This window comes from Astyanax mexicanus, chromosome 23 (genome assembly GCF_023375975.1).
Source record: "Astyanax mexicanus isolate ESR-SI-001 chromosome 23, AstMex3_surface, whole genome shotgun sequence".
In the NCBI taxonomy this organism is placed as follows: Eukaryota; Metazoa; Chordata; class Actinopteri; order Characiformes; family Acestrorhamphidae; genus Astyanax; species Astyanax mexicanus.
In genome coordinates this window covers 1,869,901-1,889,263 of record NC_064430.1, presented here as the reverse complement: position 1 = coordinate 1,889,263, position 19,363 = coordinate 1,869,901, and the positions used below count along the sequence as shown (strand labels likewise).

Genomic DNA, 19,363 nt, shown 5'->3' with positions numbered 1-19,363 from the left:
ATAAAAGTTGTCAGTAGCAGAGGGAAGCTGTAAGATATGAAGTGCTGTAAGATTTTGTGGGAAAACAAAACTGCACTGACTTTAGACTTGATAATAAAACACAGTGGATCATCACCAGCAGATGACAGACATGTCTCTCCAAACCATCACTGATCATCAGTACATTTTACATTTTATTTAAAGGAAATCAAGGGAGCAGAGTCTGGAGGAAGAGTGGAGAGACACACAGTACAAACTGCTCGAGGTCTAGTGTGAAGTTTCCACCAATCAGAGATGGTTTGGAGAGTCATGTCTGTCATCTGCTGCTGTTGATCCACTGTGTTTTATTATCAAGTCTAAAGTCAGTGCAGTTTTGTTTTCCCGCAAAATCTTACAGCATTTCATATCTTACAGCTTCCCTCTGCTGAAAACAACTTTTACAGAGATTTCATTTTCCAGCAGGACTTGGCACACTGCCCACACTGCATACCAAAAGTACCAATTGGTCTTACAGTATATAATATTCTAATTTTCTGAGACACTGATTTTTGTTTTTCAACAACAATAAAATAAATCACTCTGTGTGTTTAATACATCTATATAATATATGAGTTTCACATTTTGAACTGAATTACTGAAATAAAGTAACTTTTCAAAGATATTCAAATTTTTTGAGATGGCCCTGTACTCTCTCTACTTTTTAAATGCTGATTTTTTACTCCTATGAGTCGGTGCATCTGTTCTGAATGGACAGAAAGAGAGACAGAGGGAGGAGGAGGGATGGAGGGAGGGACATCTGAGGGACGTCCTCCAGCCTCTACTATCAGCAGTGGTCCAGATGACCCAGAGACACAGAGAGAGAGAGAGAGAGAGACAGAAAGAGAAAGAGAGAGAAAGAGGGAGGAGGTGAATGAGAGAGGAGGAATAAGAAAAGGCTGTCTGGAGACAAGAAAGAAAAGAAGGGATTTTTCAGCACACTAAGAGAAAACAGAATAATTTCTACTGGATCATTTTTAATTTTATTTTTAATTTTATCCCGTTTTTAATCAGAAGCTGAAGATGCCGAACTTCGCTGGAAGCTGGAAGATGAAGAGCAGTGAGAACTTCGAGGATCTGCTGAAGGCTCTGGGTGAGTTGGACTGGGCCGGTTTGTTCTGGGGATCATTAGAGATTCAGTGGGATCTCAGGAACTCATCCGTCTCCTCTGGATGTCCTCGCAGGGACGTCCCCCGTCTCCGCTGGTTTTCAGCAGTATATTCATGGATTAAGGGGTGTGAAGAGTAAATCAGGGTTATTTTCAGGCGGCTGCTCGCTCTTCTTCTGCTCCTTTGTTTCTTTGGCAGCGTCTTTTATTCTTATTCAAATTATTTCAGTGTAGAAACATCTCTGCAGTTTTTGTTTTGGCCGCAGCAGGAAAACGCATGCTCTACAGCACGGAGTCACTTTAGCATTATTTTATCCTGCTAATGTAAAAATTCACACTGTTCTCATCTGTCCAGTATCATTTATTTTACTTTAATCCTGCATATTCTGGATCATTGACTTCTGTTACAAATCTGATGCAATAATAAAATGAAATATTAATTTTTGCATTATTTTATACTGTTTATAGTTTGTGTTAAATTATTAAATGAAATAAAACTACAAACATGCTCAAATGCAAAAAATATGAAAATTTCAGCATCACATTTAATATGCTTTGCAACAAAATTAAAACTTTTATGGAATGGTGTGTGAACAGTATAGATACACCTAAAAAATAGGGATGCACCAAAAATTCAAAAAATCAAAAATTCTAAAATAAGTAAAATACACTTTCTGTATTCAGAGAAACAAACATAAAATGTATAAAAATAAATCACCAAATAGTTTTCAAATAGCATTATTTTATACTGCGTACAGTCAGTGTTAAACATTTTAGTAAAAAAAATAATTAAACTGTATCTGTCCAGTATCATTTATTTTACTTTAATCCTGGATATATGGAGATATTTAGAGTGCATTATTATTAGTAATAGTATCAGGACATTCTGGATCATTGATTTCTGTTACAAATCTGTTGCAATAATACAATTTCATTTTTTTTTGCATTATTTTATACTTCTTATAGTTTGTGTTAAACAATTAAATTAACTAAAACTACAAAAATGCTCAAATGCAAAAATATGAAAATTACAGCATCACGTCTAATATGCTTTGCAACTAAATTCAAAATTCAGTGGAATGATGTGTGAACAGTATAGATAGACTTAAAAAAAAAAAAATCTAAAATTATTCAGACAGAAATGACTGAATTAAAAAATTAACAAAAACAAAACCCTTTCTTTCATGTTGTGCTTAAGTTTTGGGATATTAAAAATGTACACACTTTTCAATATTTTAGTTTTTTTAATTACTATTTTTTTAAAGCAGTAAATACATATACATATCTTTTAGTCTATTTAATAAACAGTATATGCAATGGTGAGAATAATGGCAGCAAAAATAATGTAATGTTACAAAAAATACAAAAAAATGTTAATGTTTATTTTACAAAAAATATGTAAAGGCTCTTTAGACATAAATAACTGTGATTTTTAACAATTAAACCTTAAGAGTTAGTAAGGTTGTGTCTGTTATGGGTAATTGAATGGGTGGCCCCACCTACTTTAGATTATCACTCACTGGCCACTTTATCGGAAACAATATATATATATATATTTTCACTTTGTACTTCAACTTACTGTCCACTTTATTAGAAACATCTAATTTGGGTTTTCTCTCAATGGCCACTTTATTAGAAACACCTACCTACCTTGTGCTTCAACTCACTGGCCACTTTATTGAAAACACCATTCTTGGGCTTCCACATATGGGCCGCTTTATTGGAAACACCTGCCTTGCTATTCCACATGATGGCCACTTTATTGGAAACACCTTGGGCTTGGACTCTCACCCTCTGGACACTTTATTAGAAACCATGATGGCCACTTTGACTACACTGGACTTTTACTCACTGACAAAAAAATAGACATTTTATTAGTGCTTTTATTTGCTGTCCAATTTACTGGAAACACCTAATAATGGAAACACTTACCCCATGCATCCCCTCACTGGCCACTTTATCAGAAACCCCTTCATTGCTTCTAACTATGGTCCACTTTATTGTAAACACCTACTTTGAGTTTTTATTTATTTGACACTTTTTGAAAACACTATTTTCACTTGCATTCATATTATTCCAAGCTGCGCCACAGAATAGACAGTATCAAAATGTATCATAATTTTTGATCGAAATCTGACTGATGATGTCACAGGTTATTTTTTTCTTAAAGGGGTGGGGTTATCCCAAGATTATCAAAGGGTGGACAGAGAATTCTTGGACACAAAGGCTTAAATAGATTGATATTTAGATTTTTTTTGTCTTCTGTAGAGTTTAAAGAAACTATATAGCATATTTTAGAAAGAAAAATGTCTTATTCAGTCTCACTTATAATTTTCACTTTTTATTTAAACTTTTTTAGTCATATTTCACCTATTTTTGGAATTACCAAAAGCATGCACATCTCAATGTACATATATTTTGTCTAGTTTTTGCCTGTGGTTTTTCTGCAGTAAAAGCTGCAGGTTTGGGCGAGAGGAGGCGTAATTCTGTTACTCAGGAAGTTACTCAGACTCTTACTCACCGGTTTGTTTATATCAGTAGGGTGAGCGAGGGCTGATGGGTAATCAGTCGCTGCAGAAATCCACTGCAATCCGATGAGAACAGAAAAACCCTGAGCTGAGACATTCCTTCCAGTCATCACCCCGTCACTGCATCCCCGTCCCGCCAACATCTGCTGATAAAGATCTGCTCTGCGGTGACCAATTACACGCCGCCGCTCAGAACGGCCAGTCAATCATATCACATACCTCTCATTTCTACCCCTCAGTGAAGAACAAAAGCAGCACAAACACCATCCAGCCGTCCTGCTCACCTGACTGTAATCAAAACACACGCCGTAATTTTACCCGTCCTGCAGAAAATCAGGCCGAAAACATCCAACAAAGAGCAGAACTCTTCCTCCTGCAGCTTTTTATCAAAAACTTAAAACCAGCATCAAATATAGACTTACTGTAGACTAGAGCGTCCTGATTTTAATTAGATAAATGAGTAGAGCGTCCTGATTTTAATTAGGATAAATGAGTAGAGCGTCCTGATTTTAATTAGATAAATGAGTAGAGCGTCCTGATTTTAATTAGATAAATGAGTAGAGCGTCCTGATTTTAATTAGATAAATGAGTAGAGTTGATTTTATGGGGATAGAGGGGTAGAGTGTCCTGATTCTTGATTTTATGGGGATAGAGGGGTAGAGTGTCCTGATTCTTGATTTTATGGGGATAGAGGGGTAGAGTGTCCTGATTATTGATTTTATGGGGATAGAGGGGTAGAGTGTCCTGATTCTTGATTTTATGGGGATAGAGGGGTAGAGTGTCCTGATTCTTGATTTTATGGGGATAGAGGGGTAGAGTGTCCTGATTATTGATTTTATGGGGATAGAGGGGTAGAGTGTCCTGATTCTTGATTTTATGGGGATAGAGGGGTAGAGTGTCCTGATTCTTGATTTTATGGGGATAGAGGTGTAGAATGTCCTGATTCTTGTTCTTGTTGGGATAGAGGGGTAGAGTGTCCTGATTCTTGATTTTATGGGGATAGAGGGGTAGAGTGTCCTGATTCTTGATTTTATGGGGATAGAGGGGTAGAGTGTCCTGATTATTGATTTTATGGGGATAGAGGGGTAGAGTGTCCTGATTCTTGATTTTATGGGGATAGAGGGGTAGAGTGTCCTGATTCTTGATTTTATGGGGATAGAGGTGTAGAATGTCCTGATTCTTGTTCTTGTTGGGATAGAGGGGTAGAGTGTCCTGATTCTTGATTTTATGGGGATAGAGGTGTAGAATGTCCTGATTCTTGTTCTTGTTGGGATAGAGGGGTAGAGTGTCATGACTCTTGATTTTATGGGGATAGAGGGGTAGAGTGTCCTGACTCTTGATTTTATGGGGATAGAGGGGTAGAGTGTCCTGACTCTTGATTTTATGGGGATAGAGGGGTAGAGTGTCCTGACTCTTGATTTTATGGGGATAGAGGGGTAGAGTGTCCTGATTCTTGTTCTTGTTGGGATAGAGGGGTAGAGTGTCATGACTCTTGATTTTATGGGGATAGAGGGGTAGAGTGTCCTGACTCTTGATTTTATGGGGATAGAGGGGTAGAGTGTCCTGACTCTTGATTTTATGGGGATAGAGGGGTAGAGTGTCCTGATTATTGATTTTATGGGGATAGAGGGGTAGAGTGTCCTGATTCTTGATTTTATGGGGATAGAGGGGTAGAGTGTCCTGATTCTTGATTTTATGGGGATAGAGGGGTAGAGTGTCCTGATTCTTGATTTTATGGGGATAGAGGGGTAGAGTGTCCTGATTATTGATTTTATGGGGATAGAGGGGTAGAGTGTCCTGATTCTTGATTTTATGGGGATAGAGGGGTAGAGTGTCCTGATTCTTGATTTTATGGGGATAGAGGTGTAGAATGTCCTGATTCTTGTTCTTGTTGGGATAGAGGGGTAGAGTGTCCTGATTCTTGATTTTATGGGGATAGAGGGGTAGAGTGTCCTGATTCTTGATTTTATGGGGATAGAGGGGTAGAGTGTCCTGATTATTGATTTTATGGGGATAGAGGGGTAGAGTGTCCTGATTCTTGATTTTATGGGGATAGAGGGGTAGAGTGTCCTGATTCTTGATTTTATGGGGATAGAGGTGTAGAATGTCCTGATTCTTGTTCTTGTTGGGATAGAGGGGTAGAGTGTCCTGATTCTTGATTTTATGGGGATAGAGGTGTAGAATGTCCTGATTCTTGTTCTTGTTGGGATAGAGGGGTAGAGTGTCATGACTCTTGATTTTATGGGGATAGAGGGGTAGAGTGTCCTGACTCTTGATTTTATGGGGATAGAGGGGTAGAGTGTCCTGACTCTTGATTTTATGGGGATAGAGGGGTAGAGTGTCCTGACTCTTGATTTTATGGGGATAGAGGGGTAGAGTGTCCTGATTCTTGTTCTTGTTGGGATAGAGGGGTAGAGTGTCATGACTCTTGATTTTATGGGGATAGAGGGGTAGAGTGTCCCTGATTCTTGATTTTATTGAGATAGAGGGGTAGAGTGTCCTGACTCTTGTTCTTGTTGGGATAGAGGGGTAGAGTGTCCTGATTCTTGATTTTATGGGGATAGAGGGATAGAGTGTCCTGACTCTTGATTTTATGGGGATAGAGGGGTAGAGTGTCCTGACTCTTGTTCTTGTTGGGATAGAGGGGTAGAGTGTCCTGATTCTTGATTTTATGGGGATAGAGGGATAGAGTGTCCCTGATTCTTGATTTTATGGGGATAGAGGGGCAGAGTGTCCCTATTCTTGATTTTATTGGGATAGAGATGTAGAGTGTCTCAATTTCTGTTCTTGTTAGGATAGAGCAGTAAGTTGTCCTGATTCTTGTTGCCTTTTAAATGTCCTGTTACACCTTAAATTTTGCAACAGCAGTTACTTACTTGGGTTGCTGCATTTAAGGTGGACCTGGGTGATGATTAATAATTGTCACACTTGAAAACAAGGGATAACAATTGGTACAATTGAGCAATAGGAGAATTAGGATTGAGCCTATTTTAGTTTTAAAGTTGTATTTTTTAAGAAAAGAAGGTTTATTTGATGCAACCTTAACATCTTTATGAAGCTTTATTTCCGAATTCCACCTTAGGCTACTACGCCACACATTGGCCACTTTATTAGAAACACTAATTCAGTCTGCTGTTCTGTAGGGGTGAACGCCATGCTGAGGAAAGTAGCCTGCGCCGCGGCGTCGAAGCCCTCGGTGGAGATCCGTCAGAACGGCGAGCAGTTCTACATAAAGACCTCCACCACCGTCCGGACCACCGAGATCAACTTTCAGATCGGACAGGAATTCAACGAGGAGACGGTAGACGGACGAAAATGCAAGGTAATGATGCACGTCCTGAAACGACTGGACCTGAGCTCAGCTTTTATTAAATTTATCATGATGACCACTGATCATCACCAACTGATGTAAGAAATGGCTCAGCCTAACCGAAACCCGTGATCCTCTGATCAGGATCTTCTCAGAAACAACTTCCTCGTGGAAATAACTTGATGTGATCATCCTGTGACCTCTCAGTGAACTTTTATTCTAATCTGTCTGGTTCCTCAAACCTCTGCTCTACTGTAGATTTGATTATATGGCACCTACTAGACGTCCTGAGTAATTTAGGAAAAAATGGACTTTTTGGATTGAGCCTGACCTCAAAAACCTCCTCCTCCTTCCTAATTTACTAGATCTGAGTCACGTGGAGAAACTTCTCACTCAATCTGTATTGGATTGTTGCGATACAGGGGTATGGTGTCCCTATACTTGTTGATTCACATCATATCAAAACATGAAGTAGATATACAGCTCTGGAAAAAAATAAGAGAGCACTTCAGTTTGGTTTTGCTATTTATAGGTTTATTTTTGAGTAAAATTAACATTGTGGTTTTATTCTATAAACTACAGACAACATTTCTTCCAAATTCCAAATAAAATTTATTTGCAGAAAATGAGAAATGACTGAAATAACAAAAAAGATGTAGAGCTTTCAGACCTCAAATAATGTAAAGAAAACAAGTTCATATTCATAAAGTTTTAAGAGTTCAGAAATCAATATTTGGTGGAATAACCCTGGTTGGTTTTTAATCACTTTTTTTGTTTTCATGCATCTTGGCATCATGATCTCCTCCACCAGTCTTACACACTGCTTTTGGATAACTTTATGCTGCTTTACTCCTGGTGCAAAAATTCAAGCAGTTCAGTTTGGTGGTTTGATGGTTTGTGATCATCCATCTTCCTCTTGATTACATTCCAGAGGTTTTTAATTTGGTAAAATCAAAGAAACTCATCATTTTTAAGTGCTCTCTTATTTTTTCAAAGCTGATTACTGGGTGCTGTGATGATCTTTGGGGAGGTAACTGTGAGAACCAGCGGCTCGCTGGTTAAATCTTTATAAGGCGCTCAGGCTGCTGGTGGGCAGTTTTACTGTTTAACCTCTTTGACCGCTGAATTTTTACAGCTACATAAAATCCTCAGCAGCCACGGCTCAGAATCAGCATCTGCTTTTCAAATAAGAGCAATAATTCAACAAAACGACCCCAATTCTACTGCAATATCTCACTTTAATACCTTACTGCTGTAAAAACTGCTGTACTACACATTAATACCAATATAACCTGTCTTTTGTGTTGCGACTATCATAAAAACTGTGTAACAATGTATTTTCCATAAGTATGTACTCCAAATTACAGTTATACGTCAGTTTAAACACATTTTTCTAAATCATTTTATACAGCATTGTTTAATGTGGGGGGTGTTATTGAACTTTTTGTCCACAGTAGCAGTCCAAGATTAATTGGAATAATTATTTCTTATGTGCATGTTCAGCAGTTATTAATCTTAATTATTTCACATCATATTTTTTATATTATTTCAGTAATTAGATTAAATATATATTAAAATAATATATTTCTTGTTAAATCTAAATGTAGATGTTTAATATAAAACTTAAAACAAGAACAGGAACAGTTAAACATGTTTTTAGCTCTAACTCTAACAACAGTGTTTCCATCAAATGCATTGCCTTAACAGGATGGACAAATGGATGCATGACAGGAAATAAAAATGAATATAAAAATATAAGGTGATTTAACTTGTAAAATATTATTTCTGTGTATTCTGAAGTCTTATAAATATGAGGAATAGTCTAAATAACTCAATCAAATGTCATTGTAACCCACTGAAGTCACACTTTAATAGCAAAATAAATGGTAACTTGCTCTTACAGCCTACAACACCAGCCAACACAACTCAGGTTACCGTGTGTATTTTAGCCAAAATTACTTCGTGAAAATGCCAAACAATTAACTTCTATTTTATTTGCTGACCTTATAAAACAGTGTATTTTTACAGTGAATAATTGTGGGTCTGTTACATGTAAATCACTAATAATTGCTACATTATTATTTTTTTTATTTTGGTTATAATGCACAATAAACTATAAACTGTTACCAACCTGATAAGCAGTAGTATGATAAGAGTATGAACTATTGCATAATTATACATGTTATATCCACATATTATGAGTAAATTGCACAAGTAATAAAAGTAATATAAGTAATATAAACCCAAAATGTCATGCTTTGTCTGCTCAAACTTTACCCTGTTTCCATCAAATGCCAATTTTCACTAAAATTGTCTATCCTGTTACTGCAAGCTGCGTAACAGCGTGAAAGATTTGAGCAAAAATTGGCATTTGATGAAAACATGGTCAAGTTTAAACAAGTTTAAATAGGAAATAAAATTTTTAAATATAAAGTGTTTTATCTGGAAAAATTTGGATAATAAATAAAAGTATAATATTTATGAATAATAGTCTAAAAACAGAATTAAATGTTGTAATAAAAGGTTTATAAGGTATTGTACAGTCTAGAAGTCCCGCTATGCTAATAATGACGCTAACGCTAGCTGGGCAGTTGCTATGGCTCTAGGGAATCATCCACTCAGCGGGGCTGGAGGTTCAGGGGGGCACTCTGGGGCTTTTATGGGGGGTGAAATATGGCGGTGACTCAGAGACACTTGGTGATGATGTATCGGGGTCATCTGCCCTCCACTCAGAGCTCTTCTGAATCACACGCTCACATCAATGACCCTAAACGCTTTGATGTGCCAATGGAACTCCTGTTCAAACAGCGTTAGAATGATGACATCATTATATCTTAAAGGAGCCGTAGCCTATCAGCTTCTGGAGTTTTATTTACCTTTAATACTGGTTTATATACTCTAAATAACTCTAAATAAAGGAGAAAAAATATATAGTTAACATTTTATTTTAAAGAATACAAATTATGGGTTTGGCAACACCTTGCCCTGTTGCTCAATAAAGCATGAATTAGTGAATTAGACGTTTATAAACTATGTATTAACTACTTATTAAACCTTATTTTGTAAGTGTAAAGTGTTAAAACACTGTAAAAAAATATACATAATTATACAATTATACAGGGAGCGACTACACACTGACAGCTACTGGTGATTAATGTTGGTTTATATACTGTACAACTCTAACTGAGAAAAAGCAGGTACAGCATAAAAAGTGTGAAAAACATTGTTAAGACTTTATTTTAAAGAACATAAAGTAGGGACTTATTAATGTCTTGCTCTGTTGCTTAATAAAGCCTGAGTTAGACGTTTATAAACTAGATATTAACTACTTATTTTGATATTAGCCTTATTTTGTGTAAAGTGTTAAAACACTGTAAAACAACAAATTATACAATCGTTATTGCAAAAAAGATATGGTAACTTGCTCTTATAACCTACAACACTGAAACCAGGCAACCAATCAGTCAATAATTACATACTACAACTCAGTACCTAACAAAAGGTTGCCTAGAGGGAGCGACTACACACTGACAGTGATGCAAAACTAGCCCATCTCCTACCAACTCCTACCAACCACATTATTGGTGTTTAATGTCGGTTTATATACTGCAAAACTCTAATTCAGAAAAAAATAATACTGCATAAAAAGTGCAAAAAGCATTGTTAACACTTTATTTTAAAAAACACAAATTATGGGTTTAATAATGTCTTGCTCTGTTGTTCTATAAAGCCAGAATTAGATGATTATAAACTTGATATTAACTACTTATGAAGCTACATTTTGTAAAGTGTAAAGTGTTAAAACACTGTAAAACAACAAATTATACAATCTTCATTGCAAAAAAGAAATGGTAACTTGCTCTTGTAACCTACAACACTGAAACCATACAACCAATCAGTCAATAATTAAATACTACAACTCAGTACCTAACAAAAGGTTGCCTGGAGGGAGCGACTACACACTGACAGTTACAGTTACTGGTGATTAATGTTGGTTTATATACTGTATAATAAAAAAAAAATAAAAAAAGCTGATACAGCGTAAAAAGTGCAAAAAAAAAACATGTTAACACTTTATTTTAAAGAACATAAATTATGGGTTCATTAATGTCCTGCTCAGTTGCTTAATAAAGCCTGAGTTAGACGTTTATGAACTAGTTATGAACTTCTTATGAAGCCTTACTTTGTAACTGTAAAGTTTTAAAAACTATTAAAGTAAATATTACAGCTTTAAACTAAACAGAAATTCCTAATCTACATAATATTTATTATTAATCAAAAAGTGTGGCTAAAAAATACTCATTACTGTGTTGTAGTTCTCAGTCAGTCAAACACTAAAGTCACACTCAAGAGTAAAATTAAATTGTAACTTGCTCTTTCAGCCTACAACACTGAAAAAAGTGCAGAAAGCATTGTTAACACTTTATTTGAAAGCACACAAATTATTGGCTCATTAACATCCTGCTCTATTGCTTAATAAAGCATGAATTGGACGTTTATAAACTATGTATTAACTACTTATAAAGCATTATTTTTTAAGTGTAAAGTGTTTAAACACTTTAAAAAATTATAATCTATTTATCAGTGATTGTACCGGCATTGTTTGGAGTAAATATTACAGCTTTAACCTAAACAGCAATTCCTAATCTACATGTACAATGGCTGTGTATTTCTTTACTAATATTTTTTTGATGCATATTTTCCTAATAAATTACACTTTTGCCGTTCTAAATCTGGTAAAAATCTTTAGTCATGTGTAATATGGACAGATTCTATATTAATATTCTATATATTATATGTATGTCCGGTTTTACTGACCAGAAACTATTGTTTTACAGAGTTTAGCTACGTGGGAGACGGAGAATAAAATCTCCTGTAAGCAAACTCTACTGGACGGAAACGGACCGAAGACATACTGGACTCGAGAACTGAGGGGGGAGGAGCTAATTCTGGTGAGAAACCTCAGGTTACCATTATTTAAAAATTTAGCTTTTGATGCACAATACATAAAATATGGTGAGTGTCAAAAATACCTAAAAAAAACCAAAAAAAAAAACCTCCTGAAGTGGTTGGAATGATTGGATTTGCATCTGTTTTAAGTGCATCTCAAACCACATAATAATTATTAACCCTTGTGTGGTGTTCATATTTTTGTTACTCGTTTACTTTGTTACTTGTATTTAATTCAGCAAAATTAAGCAATTTTACATTAAAATGCTTTACACATGCTTGCTTCACCTAAATTGCAAGCAATATAAACAGCTTACATGGTTAATATTTGCCCTTTAGCTTTCTTATGTTACATTTCTTTTAAAAAGTGCTACTCTTTTTTTATTAGTTTTTTAATAAAATGTAAAAGAAAATGAATTAAACTCAAGATATGAGTAGAAAATTTGTTTAGTTTCAAATTTACAAATGAAGCAAAGTTTATTAGCCCTTGGGGGGGGGGGGGGGGGGGTTGGGGGGTGTACAGTGTGTGTTTATCGAAAATGTGTTTTGATATATGTTTTTCACAAAAAATGAGCCAATGCCAATGAGTTTGAGTTTTATATTGAAAAATGAAAACGGGTCCCACAGACCCGAACACCACACAAGGGTTAAGTGTGTCTCAGACCACCTCCTAAAGTTGTTTGAGTTATTGGATTTGCGTATGATTTAAATGCGTCTTAGACCTCTTTCTGAACTGATTTGAGTGAATTGTATCTGTTTTAAGTGCGTCTCAGACCACCTCCTGAAGTAATTTGAGTGATCAGATTTGTGTATGTTCTTTAATGTGTCTCAGACCATCTCCTAAAGTGATTTGATTGATCGCATTTGTATCTGTTTTAAGTGCAAATAACACCACCTCCTTAATTTGTTTGAGTGATCAGATTTGTGTCGTTTTTTTAATGCGCCTCAGACCACTTAATAAAGTGGTTTGATTAATCAGATTTGTGTCTGTTTTAACCCTTGTGTGGTGTTCGGGTCTGTGGGACCCGTTTTCATTTTTCATCAAATGATACAAAATAATATTTTTTCTAACTCAAACTCATTGGCATTGGCTCATTTTTTGTGAAAAACATATATCAAAACAGATTTTCGATAAACACACACTGTACACCCCCCTCCCCCACACACACACACACACATTTATATTACATACAGTATGTTTGGCCAAGGGCTAATAAACATTGCTTCATTTGTAAATTTGAAACTAAACAAATTTTCTACTCATATCTTGAGTTTAATTCATTTTCTTTTACATTTTATTAAAAAACTAATAAAAAAAAGAGTAGCACTTTTTAAAAGAAATGTAACATAAGAAAGCTAAAGGGCAAATATTAACCATGTAAGCTGTTTATATTGCTTGCAATTTAGGTGAAGCGAGCATGTGTAAAGCATTTTAATGTAAAATTGCTTAATTTTGCTGAATTAAATACAAGTAACAAAGTAAACGAGGAACAAAAATATGAACACCACGTCTCAGACCAACTTCTGAAGTGGTTTGAGTGATTTAGATTTTTATCTGTTTTAAGCGTGTCCAACTCCTGAAGTGATTTGTTAACAGGATCAGAGACACTGTTTTAGCTATTATATCAACAAGATTTTAAATTAAATGTGAATTTTAAGGTAAAATTAATAGATAATGTTGCTGTAAGATGGAAAGATTACGCTGCACTTTTATTTAAGTGTTTTCTGGCAGTCGTTCCTCAGTTGTGTCTGGGTTTGAAGGCAGACATAAGGTAGTGGTTATGTCCGTTTGAGCCCACGTCCAAAACTCTCCTCTGATTTGTCCCAGTCTCTGTTTCTCTGAGTGAACTGTGAGAATGCGGCCCCAGTTAAACATCTGGCTCGTTTGGTTTTATAGACCAGATGGACATCAGTAAACGGGACTAATAACCGAGAGGAGAGCTTTACTGGAGAGGAGGATTTCCTCTTTACTGCTCTTCTCGTCCCTCAGGGACATCAGATCTGTTCCTCTCCCTCAAACAACTATCTGTTCTTAACGAGGGCTTTCTGCACGGCGGGACACTTCTCTAAAACGCTGAATTCACAAGAACATGCTCTCAGAACCACACTCAGAAACAATAAAAAGCTCAGTTTATTTAATTCAAACATTTGTTATTATTATTTCAGCATAAAGTTCAACAACATCCACAACTATGCATACAATACCTACAGTAACTCCAATTTACTCCATTTTGGAAAAGCACTTCCAGTGTTAAATCTAGGTTAACATGTTTGTGTCACTATTTTTTAACAGCTTTGACAATGTTCTTTAATCTGAACAGAGGAAGATGTGGGTGGAGTAATGTGGTCGCCAATATTGATAGATTAATTTGATAAGTGATAAGCCCAGCTGCAGACTGAATTTATTCATAGCTATTGAGATTCTGAGATTAAAGTGAAACTTAACAGGAAGCGCTGCTCTGCGCTGCTTAGATTTAACTAATGTAATGTAATGTGACTGATTAACATGGGATACCCCATCAACCACCTGACAACATTCAAGCAACCACCTGGGACACCATAGCAATTACTTGAAAACACCAATGCAACCATTTAGAAACACCAAATTAACTATAGCAACCACGTAGCAACCACGTAGCAACCACCTAGTAACAACTTAACGATATTAAAGAAACCCAACCACCAGCATGGGATACCACAACAACCACTAGGCAACCACCTAGCAACAACTTAGCAACACCACAGAAACCACCCAGAGTAAACCCTAGTAACATAGCAACAACATCAACAACAGCCTAGAAACTGTCTGGGAGTGGGAACCATCCTTCACAAAATTAAGTTTTTACTTTTATATTTTAGATAATTGAATTACTATCTTCTTTATCACATATCAGATTGACTGACCTTTATTTCTTCTTAAAGTTTTTTTTTCCTTTATTTAGTTGAATAGTTTTCGTTTCTCATAATATGGATTAGAACATTACTCAAATAGAGCTATTAACTGTTTTTAACACTTTTTTTAATAAGTAAACACTTGTAATAAATAATTCCTATGCTATTCTTCATAGTTTAGATGAGTTTGGTATTAATCTACAAAGCAGAATATTAAATTTAAGGTGTTTTCAGGGACATCAGATGTGTTCCTCTCTTTCTGCACGGGAAACAGTAAAGTGCTGAATTTAATCAATGCAAATATTTTATATTATTATTTTTGCATAAAGTTAAAGGAGCCAATAACCTCAACAACATCCACAGCTATGCATATCATAATTAACTCCAATTAACTCCATTTTGGAAAAGCACTTCCAGTGTTAAATCTAGGATAGCATGGTTCTGTCAGTATTTTTTGACAGCTCTGACAATGTTTTTTAATCTGAACAGTGAAAAATGTGACTAATCTACAAAGCTGAAAACTGAATTTAAGGTGTGTCTAAACTTTTGGCTGGTCCTGCATGTTGGTTTAATGTTTAAACTCACTGGAGAGAAAATCGAGGGAATAGAGGAGGATTTATTGGCGTAATTTAAAGAAGTGATTAAAATGGTAAAACTGAATGTAATACAGTACGACACATTCCTCTCCTGCTTCCAATCAAACGGCAGTAAATCACTGAACCCCGGAGCTGCAGTGATGACATCATGCATGTAATACATCACAATCTACAAGCCCCGCCCCCGAGCCAACATCACCGCTCATCGTATGAAGACGTGTCCAGAGATGTCCCGTGAAATACGGCACATACTGTACCTGTAAACGCTGAGGGCCATCATCTGTCTGCTGTCAGGATGTTCTGGAGCTCAGCCAGGGGTCAGGGGTCATCTGCACGGCAAACATCAAAGCAGTTCCGACTGAGGACAAGATAAATGAGATGATGCATGAAAGATACACCTTACGTATTCATCCTTTCTTCTATAACCTCAAGTGGGCGGAGATTTATTCATGGTTGCTGAGGAGTTATGTCAGAGTGATTGCAGGAAATTGTAGGGTCTGATCTGCATAAACACCATCCATCAATATACAGTACCAGTCAAAAAACTGGACACGCCTTAAATTCCTTAAAAAAGTTTTTTTTAAATATATAAATATATATAGATAATTTAAGAAAATAACTAATAATAAAACATTTACACATGAAAAGTAAAGAATTTGTAAAATATAAAATTACAAAAATATATAATAATAATTATATATTAATAATAATAACAACATTCAATGTTTATTTTACTCAAACATAAACCTATAATTGATAAAATCAGAGAAACTGATCATTTTAAAATGGATATACAGCTCTGGAAAAAATTAAGAGACCACTACAGTTATTTTGCTATTTATAGGTTTATGTTTGAGTAAAATGAACATTGTTGTTTTATTCTTTAAACTACAGACAATATTTCTCCTAAATTCTAAATAAAAATAGCTTTCAGACCTCAAATAATGCAAAGAAAACAAGTTCATATTCATAAAGAGTTCAGAAATCAATATTTACAGTTTTTTTTTCATGCATCTTGGCATCATGTTCTCCTCCTCCACCAGTCTTACACACTGCTTTTGGATAACTTTATGCTGCTTTACTCCTGGTGTAAAAATTCAAGCAGTTCAGTTTGGTGGTTTGATGGCTTGTGATCATCCATCTTCCTCTTGATTATATTCCAAAGGTTTTTAATTAGGTAAAATTCATTTTTAAGTGTTCTCTTATATATATATATATATATATATATATGCTATGTGTGTGTGTTCTCTGGGTGGTAGCAGTGACCCGGGCCGGGCTGCAGTAATGGGTCTTGTTGATGGTGTTATGTGGGGGAATGCTGGAGATGTGGAGGGTCCTGACACTCGTCCCGCTAATGTGTCCCAGGACGCCGCCGTGGGCAGATGTCCTGTATTAATACCAGGTCTTTACAGAGTGGGAGGTTGGCCGGCCCGCGCCCCTCGCTCCGGGACGCAGATGGCGTTTGGTGCTGACAGATCCGACCCGTTCACTTCCTGCTGTGCTTTACTAACCCCAGTAAAAAAGAGAGCACTTAAAAATGATGAGTTTCTTTAATTTGACCAAATTAAAAACCTCTGGAATATAATCAAGAGGAAGATGGATGATCACAAACCATCAAACCACCAAACTGAACTGCTTGAATTTTTGCACCAGGAGTAAAGCAGCATAAAGTTATCCAAAAGCAGTGTGTAAGACTGGTGGAGGAGGAGAACATGATGCCAAGATGTATGAAAAAAACTGTGATTAAAAACCACCAGGATTATTACACCAAATATTGATTTCTGAACTCCTAATTTTTTTTTTGTTATTTCAGTCATTTCTCATTTTCTGTAAATAAATGCTCTAAATGAGAATATTTTTATTTGGAATTTGGGAGAAATGTTGTCTGTAGTTTATAGAATAAAACAACAATGTTCATTCATCATAAACCTATAAATAGCAAAACTGAATAAAAACTGAAGTGGTTCTGTAGATATTGTCCGGTGGTTAGTGTCCTGTGTTAGCATCCTGTGGTTAGTATCTTGTGTTAGTGTACTGTGGGAGGGATTATGTGGTTAGCATCCTGTGGTTAGCGTACTGTAGTTAGTGTCCTGTGGTTAGCGTTCTGTGGTTAGCATCCTGTGGGAACAATTATGTGGTTAGCATTCTGTGGTTAGCGTTCTGTGGTTAGCATCCATTGGTTAGCGTACTGTGGTTAGCATCCTGTGGGAACAATTATGTGGTTAGCATTCTGTGGTTAGCGTTCTGTGGTTAGCATCCATTGGTTAGCGTACCGTGGTTAGCATCCTGTGGGAACAATTATGTGGTTAGCATCCTGTAGTTAGCGTACTGTGGTTAGCATCCATTGGTTAGCGTACTGTGGTTAGCATCCTGTGGGAACAATTATGTGGTTAGCATCCTGTAGTAGTGTACTGTGGTTAGCATCCATTGGTTAGCATACTGTGGTTAGCATCCTGTGGGAACAACTATGTGGTTAGAATCTTGTGGTTAGCGTACTGTGGTTAGCATCCTGTGGGAACAATCATGTGGTTAGCATCCTGTGGTTAGCGTACTGTGGTTAGCATCCTGTGGGAACAATTATGTGGTTAGCATCCTGTGGTTAGCGTACTGTGGTTAGCGTCCTGTGGGAACAATCATGTGGTTAGCATCCTGTGGTTAGCGTACTGTGGTTAACATCCTGCGGGAACAATCATGTGGTTAGCATCCTGTGGTTAGCGTACTGTGGTTAGCATCCTGTGGGAACAATCATGTGGTTAGCATCCTGTGGTTAGCATACTGTGGTTAACATCCTGTGGGAACAATTATGTGGTTAGCATCCTGTGGTTAGCGTACTGTGGTTAGCGTCCTGTGGGAACAATTATGTGGTTAGCATCCTGTGGTTAGCGCACTGTATTATAATACCACAATATTAATATACTTATAATTACATCAATTTGATTAATATGGGAATGGAAAAGTACTTTGGTAATTAAATGAACATTTTTTCTGTATTTATTTTATGTTTCAGATTTTCGGAGCGGATGACGTGGTCTGCACACGGGTTTACGTACGAGAATGAGCTTCACCAGCGAGAAGATCAGCAGCTTCATCAAATCCATGATTCATTTATACTTACATTAAATTACAGGGCTTTTATTAACCGTATTACACATATATAGACAGATAGAGAACAACAGACAGTAGAATATCCCCCCCCAAAAACACAATAAACTCATACTAAAACCTCACATTTCCATCAAACATCTACTTTTGTATTTAATTACTGTGTACTTAAGTGTGTACTGCATCAGTAATTAAAGTTTCTGTAGAGAAATCCTACTATTGAGTTTTTGTCTATTTTACAACAGCTATTATTCATTAATAGCTTTTCTAACTGCACATGATTTTTACAAAAAATAGCAATTTTAGTGAATAATGAACCAACTGAAATTGGTTTAAAAAGTTTAAAGTAAATATTTGTTGACTCCGCCCATAATAGTGCAACCAGTTAAACCTCCAGCGTTTTACTACTTAACTAAGTAAAGAAAAAACTACAGTCAATCTGAAATATTTCAACAATTTTGAATCCTCAAGTGCATTCACCACCAAAAATGTTACAATAATGATGAAACTGGCACTCATCAGGATCACCACAGGAAAGGAAGACCAGGAGTTAACTCTTTATAGTTTGGATGACTTTAGGATATATTTACAATGAAGAAAAAACTGTTACTGTATAATTATCCATTTTACAAATGTTATTTGACATATATTTATTTAAATCTAATATTAAATAATATATATAGGCTTTAACCCTTTAAAAAGCCAGCTTTTTTGTAAATTTTCTGACTGATTTTACACACATTAATTTCTAATTGTAATAGAAATTATTTTTCATAAATTAAGTAAATCTGCGACTTTAAAAACATATTTTAAATAATAATAAAATTGTCACTTTCCTAAAATTAATTTTAAAATCGTTTCT

At 35.9% G+C, this 19,363-nt stretch overlaps 1 protein-coding gene across 1 annotated transcript; it reads left to right on the top strand.

The window, feature by feature from the left end:
- Nucleotides 1-816: 816 nt before the first annotated feature.
- Nucleotides 817-18,595, top strand: crabp1b (cellular retinoic acid binding protein 1b). The gene is made up of 4 exons (XM_022685863.2): nucleotides 817-1,108; nucleotides 6,795-6,973; nucleotides 11,800-11,913; nucleotides 18,407-18,595. Exons 1-4 carry the CDS (start codon nucleotides 1,039-1,041, stop codon nucleotides 18,455-18,457), a joined length of 414 nt encoding a protein of 137 aa, XP_022541584.2. The 5' UTR covers nucleotides 817-1,038; the 3' UTR covers nucleotides 18,458-18,595.
- Nucleotides 18,596-19,363: the final 768 nt, after the last annotated feature.